The sequence below is a fragment of the Clytia hemisphaerica genome, unplaced genomic scaffold (assembly GCF_902728285.1).
Source record: "Clytia hemisphaerica strain Z4C2 unplaced genomic scaffold, Clytia hemisphaerica genome assembly, whole genome shotgun sequence".
NCBI classification, from domain to species: Eukaryota; Metazoa; Cnidaria; class Hydrozoa; order Leptothecata; family Clytiidae; genus Clytia; species Clytia hemisphaerica.
The window spans coordinates 1,556,395-1,571,729 of record NW_027103421.1 but is presented as its reverse complement, the minus strand read 5'-3'; the positions used below and the strand labels follow the sequence as shown (position 1 = coordinate 1,571,729).

The 15,335-nt window shown below is 33.8% G+C and overlaps 1 protein-coding gene across 2 annotated transcripts; it reads right to left on the bottom strand.

Annotated features, from left to right (window-relative positions):
* Window positions 1-1,304: 1,304 nt before the first annotated feature.
* On the bottom strand, window positions 1,305-14,546 carry LOC136797865 (stomatin-like). Of its 2 annotated transcripts, none has more exons than XM_067054448.1 (4): window positions 14,492-14,546; window positions 4,159-4,253; window positions 3,152-3,646; window positions 1,305-2,287 (listed from the first exon to the last, which is right to left on the bottom strand). In XM_067054448.1, exons 2-4 carry the CDS (start codon window positions 4,201-4,203, stop codon window positions 2,099-2,101), a joined length of 729 nt encoding a protein of 242 aa, XP_066910549.1. In that variant the 5' UTR covers window positions 4,204-4,253; window positions 14,492-14,546; the 3' UTR covers window positions 1,305-2,098. The 2 variants fall into 2 exon arrangements, with proteins under 2 accessions (XP_066910549.1, XP_066910548.1); XM_067054447.1 differs by lacking the exon at window positions 14,492-14,546 and adding an exon at window positions 4,534-4,711.
* Window positions 14,547-15,335: the final 789 nt, after the last annotated feature.

Sequence of the window (15,335 nt, the reverse complement as noted above, 5' to 3'; positions counted from 1 at the left end):
CGACGAATTTCAGCCTATATGTTCTTATAAACTAGGTTCTAATAAAAAAAAAAACGTGTATTGAAGCCATGGGAAGCAAAATAAAATGAAAATAAAGAAGAATAGATAGAAAGTAACATTTAATAAAACTAAAAGAGTATAGAGAAGAGGAGGGAGGGAAAGGCTTTTATCTCAGATTATTTTATTTGAAGCTTTTCCTTATATTTGACATCTTTTAACGGGAACTTTTATGTTGTGATTTCAAAATTGGATGATATCCATCCTCCCTCTTTTTTCAAGCTTATAAAGTGATTAATCCAATGTTTAAGTATTCAATAAAAGGTGTACTTAATTATACACTCCTGTCTCACAGCCCAGGTGGAACTTTTTCCATATAAAGAAATCGAGCGAGAGTCCAATGGGGTGCCCAATTGCAATCGGAGAGTTTGAAGTGCAATTTTTTACATGATTTTCAATGGGATAAAGTTTAAGTCAATTTCCCACCGTGGATGAAATTGGGATCCCATTGGATCTGTGACAAAGGCTGGGGGGCAGTCAGACAAGTTGACCGACGGGTATGTGCGGCAGTTAAGGGTATGTTTTTCAAATTATAAGAAATGCACTGTAAGGGTGGACTTTGGATAAATGCACTGTATGGGTGGAAATTTCAGCAAATCTAGCTCGAAAATCTTGATTTTTTTTTGCTCGAAAAGAGTTTAAAATTTGAAAAAAGCACTGTAATGGTATGAATTTCACCGATTCTGCACTGTAAGGGTGCGATTCCTCGCCGCGCAAACCGTCAGTTGGAAAATTGCCCTTTAATCTCGGTCATATCCAAAAATTACCTTCTCAAGAAAATGTCTGATATATCAACTCAAAACCAATTGGAGATTTTGGAAAACATCTGAGAGAAATAATATTTCTAGATAAGAAGGGCTTTTTCAGAATCGATAATTCACAAGGGGGAGAGTTCTCTCAAAATTTGTTTGGGGTGATAAGTGATTTGATGGCGCTTTTCCAGAGGTAAAACAGGTGTCCGTGGAGGGTATACATCCAATTGGAATTTCAATCAAGCATCACCAGTAATGGATTCTTTTTCACCAAAGTAATAAATTCAACCAGTCATGAAACATCAAAATTAAGTAAGGCCAGACATCAAACTGTTGCATCTATTTCCCAATGTTTTTTCGTTCGTTTTTTTTTGTTTCTTTGTTCTCTGTAAAATATAAAAACGAATAAAAATTGTGAGATTATAACAAGTTATTAACAAGTTGTCAATCAACGCTTAGAAAACTAGTTAAATAAGCAACCGCGAGAATATCAAGTCATAGAGAACACACAACGGTATCCTAATTAAATTTATTTATCGTACAATAAGTGTGATCAATTTATGTATAATTTTTAGCTACAAAGTAACAAAACAAAATGATTAGTAATAAATTTTTCAGTAATATCAATTAATAAATTACTATAAAAAACTGTAAGGGAATAGGGAAAGCGAGTAAAAAATCACTAAAGATTCTAATGTTATTTTCATCGATTAGCCAGGAAAAAAACAATCTTCCCGAGTGCATGATGAAGCAACGAAAGTTACTACTAAACAGTACCAAATGATATTTACAAAAATAAAAGACAACCAAAATTTAAAGTGACCAAAATAATATTTCACGAGTTAAAAAAACTGTTAATTTAAGCAAATGTTTCCCATGCATACTTGTCCCGATGAAAAAATATTCGATATTGAATTCATAACCTTGAAATCTCTCAACGGGACGTAAATTAATTTTTTCATTGAATAAGATATAAATGAAAAAAAAGATGTTAATAATCGAAAAGAAAATCAAAATTCATATCCGAAGAAATTCCTTCTTCACTTTTTTTAAAAGAAAAGCTTTAAATTAATTCCTGAATATGAAACTAGGAAATACACAAAAAAAGAAGGTTTTGGTTTTAAAAATAAGAGGAACTCCGATGCATAAAATCACTTGCGCGCATGCGTTGTGAATTTTCATACAAGGTAACAAACTTCCATGCTAGTGAAACTCAATGACTCTCACCCCTACATCACAATTAAATTGCATGTCTTTTCCAGGAGCGCCTACAACACTTCGTACACTTCTCATTTGCTAAGTGCTTTCGATAACATGTCAATGGGTAACGGGAAAATGATGGTGGAATTCTTTTCAGCTGAAATGGTTTGTAAGGTTTGCAAATAACGGAGTTGTAAAGCTTGTGGTGATTCGGAAATGACGTCAGAAGCTTCTTTCAAAGCACGAGCAGCATTCATCTCTCCTTCAGCAGCAATCACCTAAGAAAGAAAGAGTAGTGATAGAATACCTTATCGGGGAAAACTTCGTCGGGGAAAAATGACGAAATATTGGCCAAGTGACGAATATTTTTCCCAGACGAAAATTTTCCCCGGCCTTAATGCGTTTACCAACTACCAGCAAGTGACGAATATTTTTTCCCGACGAAAATTTTCCCCGACGAAAATTTCCCCGATAAGGTAGTAGAAATAGAGTCACGGTGAACGCAGATTGTTCGAGCTGAGGTTCAAGTTATACTGCCGTCTGTACACAGGACCCAGTATCTACGGCTAATATCAAAATTCATTGCCGTAGAGGGTCTGTTATCATTGTCTTTTCTCATTTGGGATTTTTCAAACCGACCACTGCGATGGAGTGCTGGGGGAAAAAGGGCAGTTTTGCTATTTATAAATCATACTTTATCGCATAGGTTACCGTACGGGAATTTTTTTATCAAACAGATTATGTGCACAGAGTGTACTACGAAGCGATAAACGTGAGAGTTATACTGTCTCCTATGTAGTAAAGCTTCTGCGTCTAGCTAGTTTCCCTCGTAATAGAAGGAAGAAGAATCAGCAAATCGAGGTATCAGATATCTCAAGAAAAAGTTATTCTTAAAAAATCTTTCTATATATACAGTAATAATCGATATGTTTATTATTGAAAGTTAAAAAAGCATAAACAAGAGACACAAAGAGTTTTTTGAAATCTTGAGAAGTAAAATGTTGCTTTGGCTTTGGTTATCATCCGGAAAGGGCTTTACATTTACAACCTCCTTGCTTCTTGTAGCTATGGTCCTCAAAACTAACTAGGAGTCTGTAAAGTTTAATACCAATATGTAATATATCTATATATATTTTTGATACCTTAGCTTTGGCTTCTCTGGAGGCTTCAGCTTCAGCAGCCATAGCTCTTTGTAACATTTGTGGAAGGCGGACATCTTTAATCTCAACACGTTCAACTTTCACTCCCCATGGATCTGTAGCTGCATCCAAAATTTGTTGGATTGAATGGCTTATTGTATCCCTCTCCAAAAGAACTTCACTGAGATTTTTCGTACCCAACTCGTTTCTCAGAGTAGTTGCAGCTAACAGTTTTGTGGATCTTTGAGCATCCTCGATATTACAGACAGACGAGATAGGATTTGAGATTCTGAAATAAGCGACGGCATCTACAGTAATGGTGACACTGTCTCTGGTTAAAATTTCTTGTGGAGGGACATCAAATGAGACAACACGTAAATCGACTTTAAGGTAGTTATCAATGCATGGTAGAATGAAAAAAATACCAGGTCCACGAGCTCCTCCTTTGACGAGACGACCCACTCTGAAGATTACAGCTCGCTCGTATTCTTGAACAATCTATGAAAAATACACATGAAGAAATACCAAAATACACAAACATATTGCATTTTGTATGTAAAAAAAAGGACGAAGATAAAGATTTCTAACAATCATAAGAACAATGGAGTTGGTATTACTAGTATTCCAAGATTCTTTCAAAAAAAACTAAAATGGCTAAGATATCGCTTAAAATCTTTTGCCGATTCAATCGTGCCTGTCTAATTGAATCCACATATTATTTTTCTCCCAAGTTAATGACAACTTGTCTCTTTATTCATAGGAAACTTGTTAGCTTCATGTTAAAGATATACAAAGCCCCACGGCCAGCCGGCTGAAAGTGAAAGGGCATGAGAAAGTGCGGGAATTCAAACCGGGAACCCCCATCTAGTTTGTGACGATGACACCATATTGTACTCCACTCGGTAATAAAATTCTCCGAGGAAAGAGTAAATAAGTATATGAAATTGTAGCCAACAGTTTCCTTTGAATGACCAAATATTTCAGAATTTCATATAGAGAAAGTGACTTACCTTGAGTGTGAAAAAAAGTGAGAGAGGGAATGTACAAATGAACATGAGAAGGGAGAAAATGGTCAACACCCAGCCACATAATCCAAGACCAGTATCTAAACAAAGAAAAGAAGTGTGAAAGCGAAAGACTTCTAGAATTTCATAATTTGAGCCATTGGCGTTTATTTCAATTTTTTCAGAGCTTTTTATGCCTTGCTAAAAGAGTATAATTTTACAAAAAGACGAACGAGCTATTCAGTACTCGTCACAGCCAGTATACAGTGACGTATCTCAGGAGGTCGGCTCAACCCCTATAATATAAAAAATTGATCAATGAGTTAAATGACTCCGGTGTCTGGCTACCTTTAGAACATTTTTAGAGGTTTTTTTTCTTACCGCCACGATTATCATCATTGTAGTCGATATTCTGATAGTCCTTGACATTGACAGCTTCGGTAGACATCTCCGTTGTTTTTGAATCTACTTTGGTCATGTAGTAGGTTCACTCTCTAAAAAGTTTCTCTTTATGGGTTTCTATATGTTCTGTATCAACAATTATTATTATAAACTTTATGCATAGTAGCACTCATTGCATAGTATTTCAATTACGAGGCTGATTCAAGGTTCAAGAGGAAACGGAGTAATATAGTAAGGAAATAAAGACGGAGAGGGACAATAATAGTAAAGCCCGGGGAGGGGGTACTACCCTTGCCGAGCGACGGGGTGTGCCGCTGAATTACGAAAAATTGATCCTACGTGGGACTAGTTTTTTTTTTTAAAGTGACCTGAAATTCCAAATTCTCCCAAAAAAGTACCCAACGAGGGACTGATTTTTCTATTTTTGTGTTTTTGCGACCCTATCTGGGAGTCATGGAGGTGAAAAAAGGTACCCTGACCAGCAGCAAATCCCCGTATCCCTTTTTGCCCAAGTAGTAAAGAAACTAAAGGAAACTAGGTAATGATCACATTTCATATGATCACAAACATCAGAGTCAGATACAAACCTTTTATAGTAACACCAATGGGCAAAATTTCAATCTAAGACCCCCACTACATTCCACAGTTAGACCGTGAATGTAAATTATAAGAGTCTTTTCTATATTCATTGGTATAAAAATGCTTATCTCTGCATCACGCTGATAATCTTATCAAATAATAGTTATAAAGTAATTAAAAGTAAAATTACATTTTGATGTTTGTGCAAAATGGAAAATCACGAGGAAAAGAGCAGAATTTCAAACAATTTTATGGTAAGCATAATCAAAATAAGCATCATCAAGCATTTTTGCTTATACTTCAGTTTCCATATTATTTATATCATGAATCTGCTGAACTTTACAGTAATCACGACACTAAAATCACAATTTACAAACAAAAATACCCTTTCCAGCGTTTTATTACAATCCAACTGGCTTTTTGCTAAATTAGTATTAGAGTACTCTGTCTGTCACATGAAATGACGTTATTTACTAAATAAACAAACCGTGGAATAGATTCTGTGGAATAGATTCTGTTTAAAATTTGTTTAAAGTTTTTGATGTTGCCGTTATCTCACCATATACTTTCGAACTATAATTATACAGAAAAAGGTAATCGAGTCAAAAAGAGCTTTCCTCCTAAAAAGTTATATCTGATCACAATACTCGTTTCAGGGTTTCTTTACTGAAATGTTATTATTGAAGAGCCAGTTGGAGCTAAAATCTACCAGTTTTACATTTTAATCATAAAATATTATGAGGAAAAAGAAAATGAGAAAAATGTCTTCAATATACGAATCATTAAGGGAAAAGTCATGAAAAATTCATAAGAAATAAAAGAAAAAGCACATTTTAGAAAACCTACAGGAATAAGAAATATACTTGAAAAAAAAATGACAAATTTAACTTTTAGGGTTCATTGTACCTTTCATATATACGTAAGCTAAGACTTCACTTCAAACGAGGGTCCTCATCTAAACTGAGGAATTTTATATAGTTTTATAGTGCATAGTTTTCAGAAAAAAACACATTTTTTGAAACAGTGTACGTTAAATTTTCTTACATAAAGAATCCCGTAAGAGAACGAAGAATTAAACAAGGAAGTTAAGAAACTCTTTAAATTATTCTTCATTCTTCTCTCATTTTCACCTGCCCCTTCCATTACAAACAAAGGTACCATAAATTGAAAATCATAATATGATAATAACAAAGATTTGAGAATTTTTAATGAAAGAAAAGCAAATCATAGGGGAAATCTGTTCCCATAGGGGAAATCTGTTTCCCACATGCGGGGTGGCCACGTTTCACGAATGACAAGCACGTTTTCACTCCACTAAAACTTCTTAACGTTTGCCATGTTGAAGTTCATTCTATATGAAAATAAAATAAATTGTTAAAGAGACATATATTCAGTTCGCTACTCAAATGCTTTCCTACTTGATGCCTTGTCTTGAGCTCTCTGGCATAGAGCAAAATACACAAATAAACACCCTCTTTTCACAGACCCGGCCCCCCCCCCCAAAAATAGAAAATTGGCCAAAATATTATCCCCAATGAAAAAGTAAGCTTCATTTTTTGTCCCGCTGATAAAAATGAAATAAACAAATCCTCGCTGCAAAATATCGTTTCATTTTTTACATCCACAGAGCTGTAAAAAGCATGCAAATATTAATTCACATCGAATTTCTGTCCGTTATATTTACCCCAAAAGACTGAAAAAACCCTACTGGGTCTGTGAGAAGTGGGTGTATGACAGTCGAGCTTGCTTGGCCACATTTACTATTCAATTAGAAAACGAAATAATAAAATAAGTTTCGTACAACCGATTCTGCCTGCATCTTTTGTTTGATCAGAGCAAAAAATGTTTTCAAACGGGAGCAAAATAAAATTTAAGATTGGAATCAAACCGTTAGCAAGCAGATAAAAAATAATTCCCCTTGAATAAAAAGTTCTGTTATCACTTTGTTATCACTGTCAAGCTTTCAGTTTCTAAATTCAAAGCATTATCTTACTCACATATAGCTCACAACACAACTATATAATAATGAGAAAAGAAATTTTTTTCTTACTTGCACCGAATTCCTTGAATTCCATCATTTATTACTTTTAAATAATACCACGAGAATTTGGTGTGATGAATATACAATGCAAAAAGCTTTTCTCGTCTATGTTACATAATTTTTAACATTAACTACATGGTATGTAATCTGGATAATACCTTCAGTGTATCTTTTCATTCTATTGAAAAATGCCAAACCCCAATGCTTGTGTATCTTTCAAGATACTAAGTATTTGCCCTCCTCCTAAAACTCAAATTCAACACGATGCTTTATAAAAGAAGGGAGTTTGAACTACTGGGTGCAGAATGTTTATGATTGACTATTTCGTACTCCAATGGAAATTGTCAATCACTAAAAAAATTCATTTCCCCTAAGATAGAATATATTATCCTCCATCCCCAAGCACACATGAGTAGTTCAAAGCAAGATATAATCATATAATAAGTATCACATTTTCTCAATATATTTTACGAAAAAATGATATGACAATTCAAAACATAGTATTAAAAAAAATCTTCTTGGGGTTAAAAATTTCTTTCAGCCAAAAAGTGATAACAATTGATGATAATTCAGTCGATAAAGCACCAAAACATTGAACTAGTTTCTTCTCTTTATAAAACCAACTTTTTTTGTCAAAGTTCTCCCTATGTGCATAATATCTTGGTAAAACAAGGTAAAAACGAATCAAAAAAATTTCATCTCTGATTCAAAAAAGGAGCCTTTTGATGTATATAAATGAAATTTCTGGTTTCAATAAATTGGACTGAATACATGTTTTATATTTAGAATTTAATTTAATGAATATTTAATTTCTTTTCATAACTCATTCAATGAAAAGTCCAAAATCAATCCTTTAGAAGGAGACTCTACCATAAACAAAGCCAACACCTATTTTTCAGATTTCTCATTAATTTTTTAATTTGAAAACCTCTATAATATCACATGTTAAAAACAACGTTAGTTTTAGTAAAGATGTATAAGAAATAAATTGCAAATTATGAGTTAGAATTAGGAAATCCTACCAACCTTATGCAACATGATTAGACTAGAGCTGAAGTTTTCTCTAAAACAGTATGATATGCCTTATGAAGTAACAAGCAAACACTTTATTTCCACTACTATTACACCTTACTTATTTATATAAAATGTCATGTACTTTTTTAAACCTGTTCTTCAATTCTGGATTTTTTTGACATGTTCACCTTCGAGTGTGATCATGCTTTATTAGAGTCTACAAAAACTTATACCGTAATAAAAATCCTTTAAAAATGACAATTTATTGAAAAATTGCCCATGAATTTGTTTTCACTTTCTTTAAAATTAGTCTGAAAAAAGTAACTTTCATGGAACATCATTAACAGGATTCTGGCAAAAAAAATGAAACTTTGTCAGCGGAGCATAGCTATCATGAAAAGCATGAAAATTCAACCCTAAATGATAAAATATAAGCAGATGCAGTCTTACTCGACTTCAGCAAAGCTTTTGATAAAGTGTGTCATCGAAAGTTGTTGCTGAAGTTGAGATTCTATGGTATTAGAAATAAACTTGATTGGATTGAGGACTTTTTAAGGGACATATCACAAAAAGTTCTTGTTAAAGGGTCTGAATCGCCTGAAGGGAGTGTTACTTCAGGAGTACCACAGGGTTCAGTTTTGGATCCATTATTGTTTTTTTGTTTGTATCAATGATATTTCTGCAGCAACCACCTCATCTGAAATAAGCTTATTCGTAGACGATGCCTTGCTCTACAAAAATGTCAAATCTACACAAGACAAACGTGATCTTCAAAAAGACCTAGACTGACTTATTCAGTGGGAGCAAGACTGGTCAATGCAGTTCAATGCGGACAAGTGTAAAGTTATACGAATTACAAATAAACGAAAAATAACTGAAGGTACCTACTCAATCCATGGGTACAATCTTGAGCTTGTTAAAACTGCAAAATACTTAGGTGTAACTCTTGACAATAAACTGCCGACACTTCTCTACAACGTAACCTTGGAAAATGTTCAAAAGAGGTAAAGCTGCAAATTTACACAGGGTTCGAATTATAAATTAAAGGAGCTTCGTTATTTTTCGAGCGAAGCGAGGTAAAAAAGGGAGCACCGCATGCGAAATTAAGTATAGTGAACTTTGAAGTAGCGAGTAGATAAGTAGTTAAAGCAATAGATAAACGAGTGAATAAAGTTGCGAAGTAGCGAGTGGATAAAGCATTAGATAAACGAATGAAGAAAGTTGCGAGGTAGCCAGTAGATAAAGCATTAGATAAACAAATTTGTGGGTAGCAAAATAAGTGAGTTGTCTTATAATTTTTCAACTTCGCATTTTTGAGTTGGGAAATCTTTTTTGGTCGCTAAATCTAAAATTCACTTCGCATTTTGCAAAGTGCGAAGCTATAATTCGAACCCTGTTACAAAACCTTTATTCGTCCAATCGTTGAGTATGCCTCCACAGTATGGGATCCAGTTGGTAATCAGTCGTTAACATATCAACTAGAATGTGTCCAGAGAAAATCAGTCCGTTGGATATGCAACCAATGGAGCTATGAAGCATCCCCAACTGCTATGATTGATAATCTTAAGCTTCAAACATTGGATAAGAGACGACGAATTAACCGGTTATCAACGCTGTACCGATTCCACCATGGTCTTAAGTTCATGCCAAGTCAAACCATCAACCAACAACGATGCACTAACTTACGTTTTCAACCTATACAAGGCGCCATACTACGTTACACATATTCATTCTACCAGTATATTATCAACGAATGGGACAAACTACCAGCAAGTATTGTGAATTCTAGCTCTCTAGATATTTTTCATAGAAATTTATTAGTTCATCTCAAATAAATAATTTTCTCTCCAAATCACTACATTATCAAGTTCTTGAGTCTCGAGCTAATCTATTCTAATCTTACCTACATTCTATCCTTTTTTGTTAAAGTCTCTAATACTAAAAACAATTTCAATCATTTTTAATTTATCATATTTATTTCTGAATAAACTTATTTATCATATATACATACATTAGATACTATTTTTAGCATAAAATCATTTTAAAACCTTTTCTGGTCACAATACATCTTGCAAAATTTCTGAAAATATTTTTTGTTCTTCTATTTATGTTGCTTTTATTAGTGCTTTTAAATTATTATTATTTAAATTTTTTTAATATGTATATCCGGGAAAATGTACATATGTACCCTTTGGATTAATTTATAGAAATAGAAATAGAAGTCAAAGTTGTCAACAGTGATTCTATCCAAAGATATTGACATCCAAAGTTCCAAATTTAAGACATCTGCACTCTGTGAAATATTTTGTCATAAGGATAACTAAAATATTGTAGCCAGGATTTCTCCTCAGTATAAGTCAGTCTAAATCATATTTGAAAATGAAAAACAGCTGGTTATTCCTTTAAATCAGATCTTTAAAACAACTGGACGGTATAATACTTGTGTAATGAGGTGCATGAAATTCCCCCAATAAGCATAATTTTTGACACTCTGAATAAAAAGTGGTTAAGAAAGCAATGTTATCAAAACGGTCCCCATTGTATATTACCAGTATTACAAAGGACTAACGACAATCAGTGGTACTTTATGCACAACGCATTGTAATGTATTGTCCAATATGTTCATTAACTCTTTGTATTTCATTAACTTTAGCCTTGCTTAATTTTTGCCAGAAAGAGAATCTAAATCTGTTGTTGTAAGCTTTCGAAACTGTAAAACTTTAACTCTCTAATTATCAAAACTGGTACAGTCAATTCAATTGTTAAAAAATAGTGGATTAGATGGATGATGAAGATGAAGAAATTTTGTTTTCTTATGTCATCTAAATGCACAGATTTTGTCAACCACCATTGAACGTTGGTGAATCATCTAATTTTATCATAGACAATGGAATGGTATTCAATTCCCAGAAGCCTAATGAATCAGTTAATCAAACTTTAATACTTTCATTGAGAAGTTTTTTGACCATCCACTGATGATCCGCAGCACTATCTTAAAGCTAGAATTACTTTGTGAACTGTTTGTTTGAGAAAATGATTGGCAGATTAAATTGGTTCACCCTTAAGGAGTTTGCAGGTGTTCTGGAGGGGGACTTTTATCAACTTGGCAAAATTATCAACTGAGCGTGTTGTTTTAAAATGCTAGAACTTAGATGTGGCAGATCATTTTAATAGAAGTTGTTGGAATTTTTATTATAAAGGTTCTTGACAAAAAAATCCTTTGTTCGATTGTCATTTGATGACAGTGCCATATTATTGATTTTGTTTCATATGACAAATTGATGTTTGTGAGTGCATTTTATAGTTTTGATTCCCATTGAAAAATCATATTCTGGCTTTCATTTTACTAGATGCTCTTTAAGAGCTTTATAGCTAGCCTGATTGTTTAGATGTTAGTAGAGTCAGTATAGTTTTCAATTACCGTGAAGTCGAGTAACTTGCATCAGTGGAGGGAAACTTGCATAGCCATCAAATGACCGAACCGCCAAAGTCATTTGATTTGAGTGAATGAACAGCATATCAAAAAATATACGATTTCTCTTTTGCACCGAGTAGGCTTTTAAATCGAAATATGAAAAAAATACGTAGTGGAACACACGCGAGTCTCTGTGCACTCTAAGAGGAACAAAGAGGTATGATTGATAAACTTGGTGGAATAATCAAAACAAATTTGTTGCCAAAGAGATTTAACAGCTAAGTGAAAATACAGACCAGATATCAACCAGTCCGATGTTTTGACCAATCGTCCCAAGTTAGAGCAGTTGATGGTAGCATGCAATATCGCTGCGAGTCTTTCCTTTAATAGATAAAACTCTTCTGTGCTTAATTATTTTAGGGGGAGCGAGTCACTTTGCAATTTTCTGGAAACAATCATCCCAATACCATGAAGTCGGGTACAGTAACTTGCATCAGTGGAGGGAAACTTGCATAGCCATCAAATTACTGACCAATCAAAGCAGCAAAATTTCAAAACAAATGAACTACGCAGCTCCGCTCGCAGCGCTACGCTAAAATTTGGAACTTTGTATTTTAATGACCAGCCAGGTCACTCATTTGAGGGCTATGTATGTTAGCCTCCACTGATGCAAGTTACCCGATCTCACAGTAGTATTTTATAATGAGCCAATCTTTTTATGAAATTTTCCCGAAAAGCGCCAAAACGTCTTTCATTCTCATAATGGGTTTTTGGAAAATCACCCAAAATCACTTATAATAGACCTTTTTTTAATGAGGCAGCCATGTTGAATAATTATGTACTCCAGCATAAAAACAATGATACAGCCATGCATAATTACTGTATCATGCATATTTTAAAAATTATGCATGGCTGTATTTTTGTTTTTATGCTGGAGTACATAATTATTCAACATGGCTGCCTCTTTAAAAAAAGGTCTATATTGACCCTACATTTTATGAATAGACCTTTTCGCCTTTCCATCCGCCATATTGAATTGTATGCAAAAATTATGGTGGGCGAATTGCCGTGGTGAAATTCCCTTAGAAAGTATGCAAAACATATGCAAAAAGAAAGTACTAATATAAAACTTACATGCATAATTGGCATTATATTAAAGTGTAATCTTGTAGAAGAAAGATTAATAAATTTGCTTCTTTTGAAAACTAGAAATAATCAAATTTGGGGTTGGTCTAAAAAGCAGGGTAGCCAATGGGGTAGCCAATTGGGCTAGGTTATGGGGTACCTCTTTTTGCCTAAACTTTTGAAATCTGAAACCTGTTTTCATGTGGAAATGCTATTACAACATCTTGTTAATGATTCCATGTAATAAAATTTAAGATTCCTTTCAAACTTCAGCCACAACAGCCTTTTTTTCCAAAGGTACTGAACTTTGTTACTTCTCAAAAGACCTGGCGCCATTTTGTCTTCCTTCGTGGCTTTGTTTGAAAATTTACAGACCCAAATAAAAAATATATACAAAACAGTTTTTAATATTTTAGATTTAGATTTTATTTATGTTTTTAATTGTTATTTCTGTGAAGCTGTAATTGATGATAATAGCTTTGGAATCGCCTTTGGGCCATATGTCTCTAATCTGTCATATCTTAACAATCCTTTTTATTTAATCTATTGTTTAATTTAAATCATGTTTAGATGTTTCAAACAATTAATTCCTTTCAAAATTTTTAAATATGGCAGCTTATAATAGGTACAAAAAGTCTTTTGAAATAGCTCTATTATAATGAAGCTCTATTTCTTACTCCTTGTGCATTATAACACGTGGTAATTTATATCTTTGTTTATCTTTGGAATCATACATGATCAATCTAAGTATCCTTCAGATTCATGCTCCCTGGTCAGTAAAATGTGGCTCTATGCATTCATTTTTGGTATTTCTATTCTGGTCTGTAAAATATTTAGGTACCCCATAACCTAGCCCAATTGGCTACCCCAATTGGCTACCCTGCTTTTTAGACCAACCCTCAAATTTGCCTATCTCTTAGAACAAACACTTCAAAAAACCATAACATTAGACATAAACTCAAGCTGAAAAATCACCCACAAAAGTACAAAAATAATCCTTATTCGGCTGATGGTAAATTATTCTCCTGGGAATAGAACCGCCAAACGATCAAATCAAAACATCGATCTAAACCCGCTGATTGCGTGACGTCATAATTACTGCTTTTTCAGTTTGCGTGTTTTGAAAGTTGATGTGTGTACTCTGTCTTCGTGGAATTTTTTAATGGTATGAAAACAGTATATGCTATGTCTTTAAGAACAAATTTCTAAAAGGCTTTTGTTGTTCAGTAAATATTTCTTTTTGGATTAAGAAATTTCATCTTTTATTGTTATGTTCTAATGATTATAAAATTTATTTATAAGATGCTTTGTTGTCTTTTTAATCTTTGTGTAAACTTGCATATGTTTGCATACTTTCCAACTAAATCCAGCCACGGCTTTTTTGTTCCTGTATTTTTGCATACAATTCAAGATGGCGGATGAAAAGGCGAAAAGGTCTATTCTCTCCCCAGAGTACCATGAACCCTTCTACTTGTTCCACCCCTCCCCCCAACAATCAAGCACAGAACAGTACATACAAACCATATAATTTCTGGCCCAAATGGACGGAGTAATATTAATTTAAAAGGCAGATGGCAGAACTGAATCAATAGGTTGCCACATTCTACCAAACAACAAGTTAGTGGGACTACAACCAAAAAGTAGTAAAAACATTACACAACTTAACTTCGGTACGGCCTGAACATTCCCTAAACATATCTAATACACAGCAATCTAATCAATCCAGCTCTAGATGGAAATTTTCTTGTTTAAAAATAGCTTACAAACTTACAAAAAATCAAAATATCTGCTAACGTGTGGAGGTGCAAAAAAAACAACAAATCTGATGAGTTCCTTGCCAAGTTTTGTTGGAAGCAGGTTGTTTCGCTGGGCTATGAATGCGGGACCAGCGTTCGAAAGCGGGCAGGGGGGCGGCTCGAAATTTCTATGAGGGCGCCGCCAGCATAGCGGGCGCTCCATCCACGTTTGGAACTTTTAAAAATTATACAACAGACCTAGTATGTTTGAAATCAGCAGCAAGCCTCAAATTTTCTCTTTAATTTTAAACTCAAATTTTTAAGAAATGTATTTGATGCATCTATAGCACTGACTTAGATTCAGGGGTTGTTAAAGGAAGGCTTGAGAAACATAAAAACATAAGAGTCAATAAATTTATTCTGAACGTTTGAAGCATTCGAACGTTAAGAATTTGCCTTATCTACACGCTTTTTTTTTAATAAGAATGGTGTAAATCCATTTCATCATGGATATTCTTAACTTTTTTGGGAAAATCATCCTAAAATATTCTTACAGCATTCTTATTACTTAGGGGTAATTGGCAATTTATAATTTAAAATGCTCTAAAAATGATAGTCTTAGCTTGAGTAGCAAAATTCCATGATGGTGAAATTCTTAGAATATTCTTAATTTTTTGGCCATTTTCATCATGGACATTCTTATAAAGTGTATTCTTATAAAAAAAAAGCGTGCATCATCTACAACGGAAAGTTTTCGTTCAAATAATCAATCACTTTCGCCAACACTGCTTTTGTGACGTCATCGATAACGAAATCCTATTCGATCCGGATCAGTTTGAGAGTCATCATGATTCATGTCGATATATTTCCT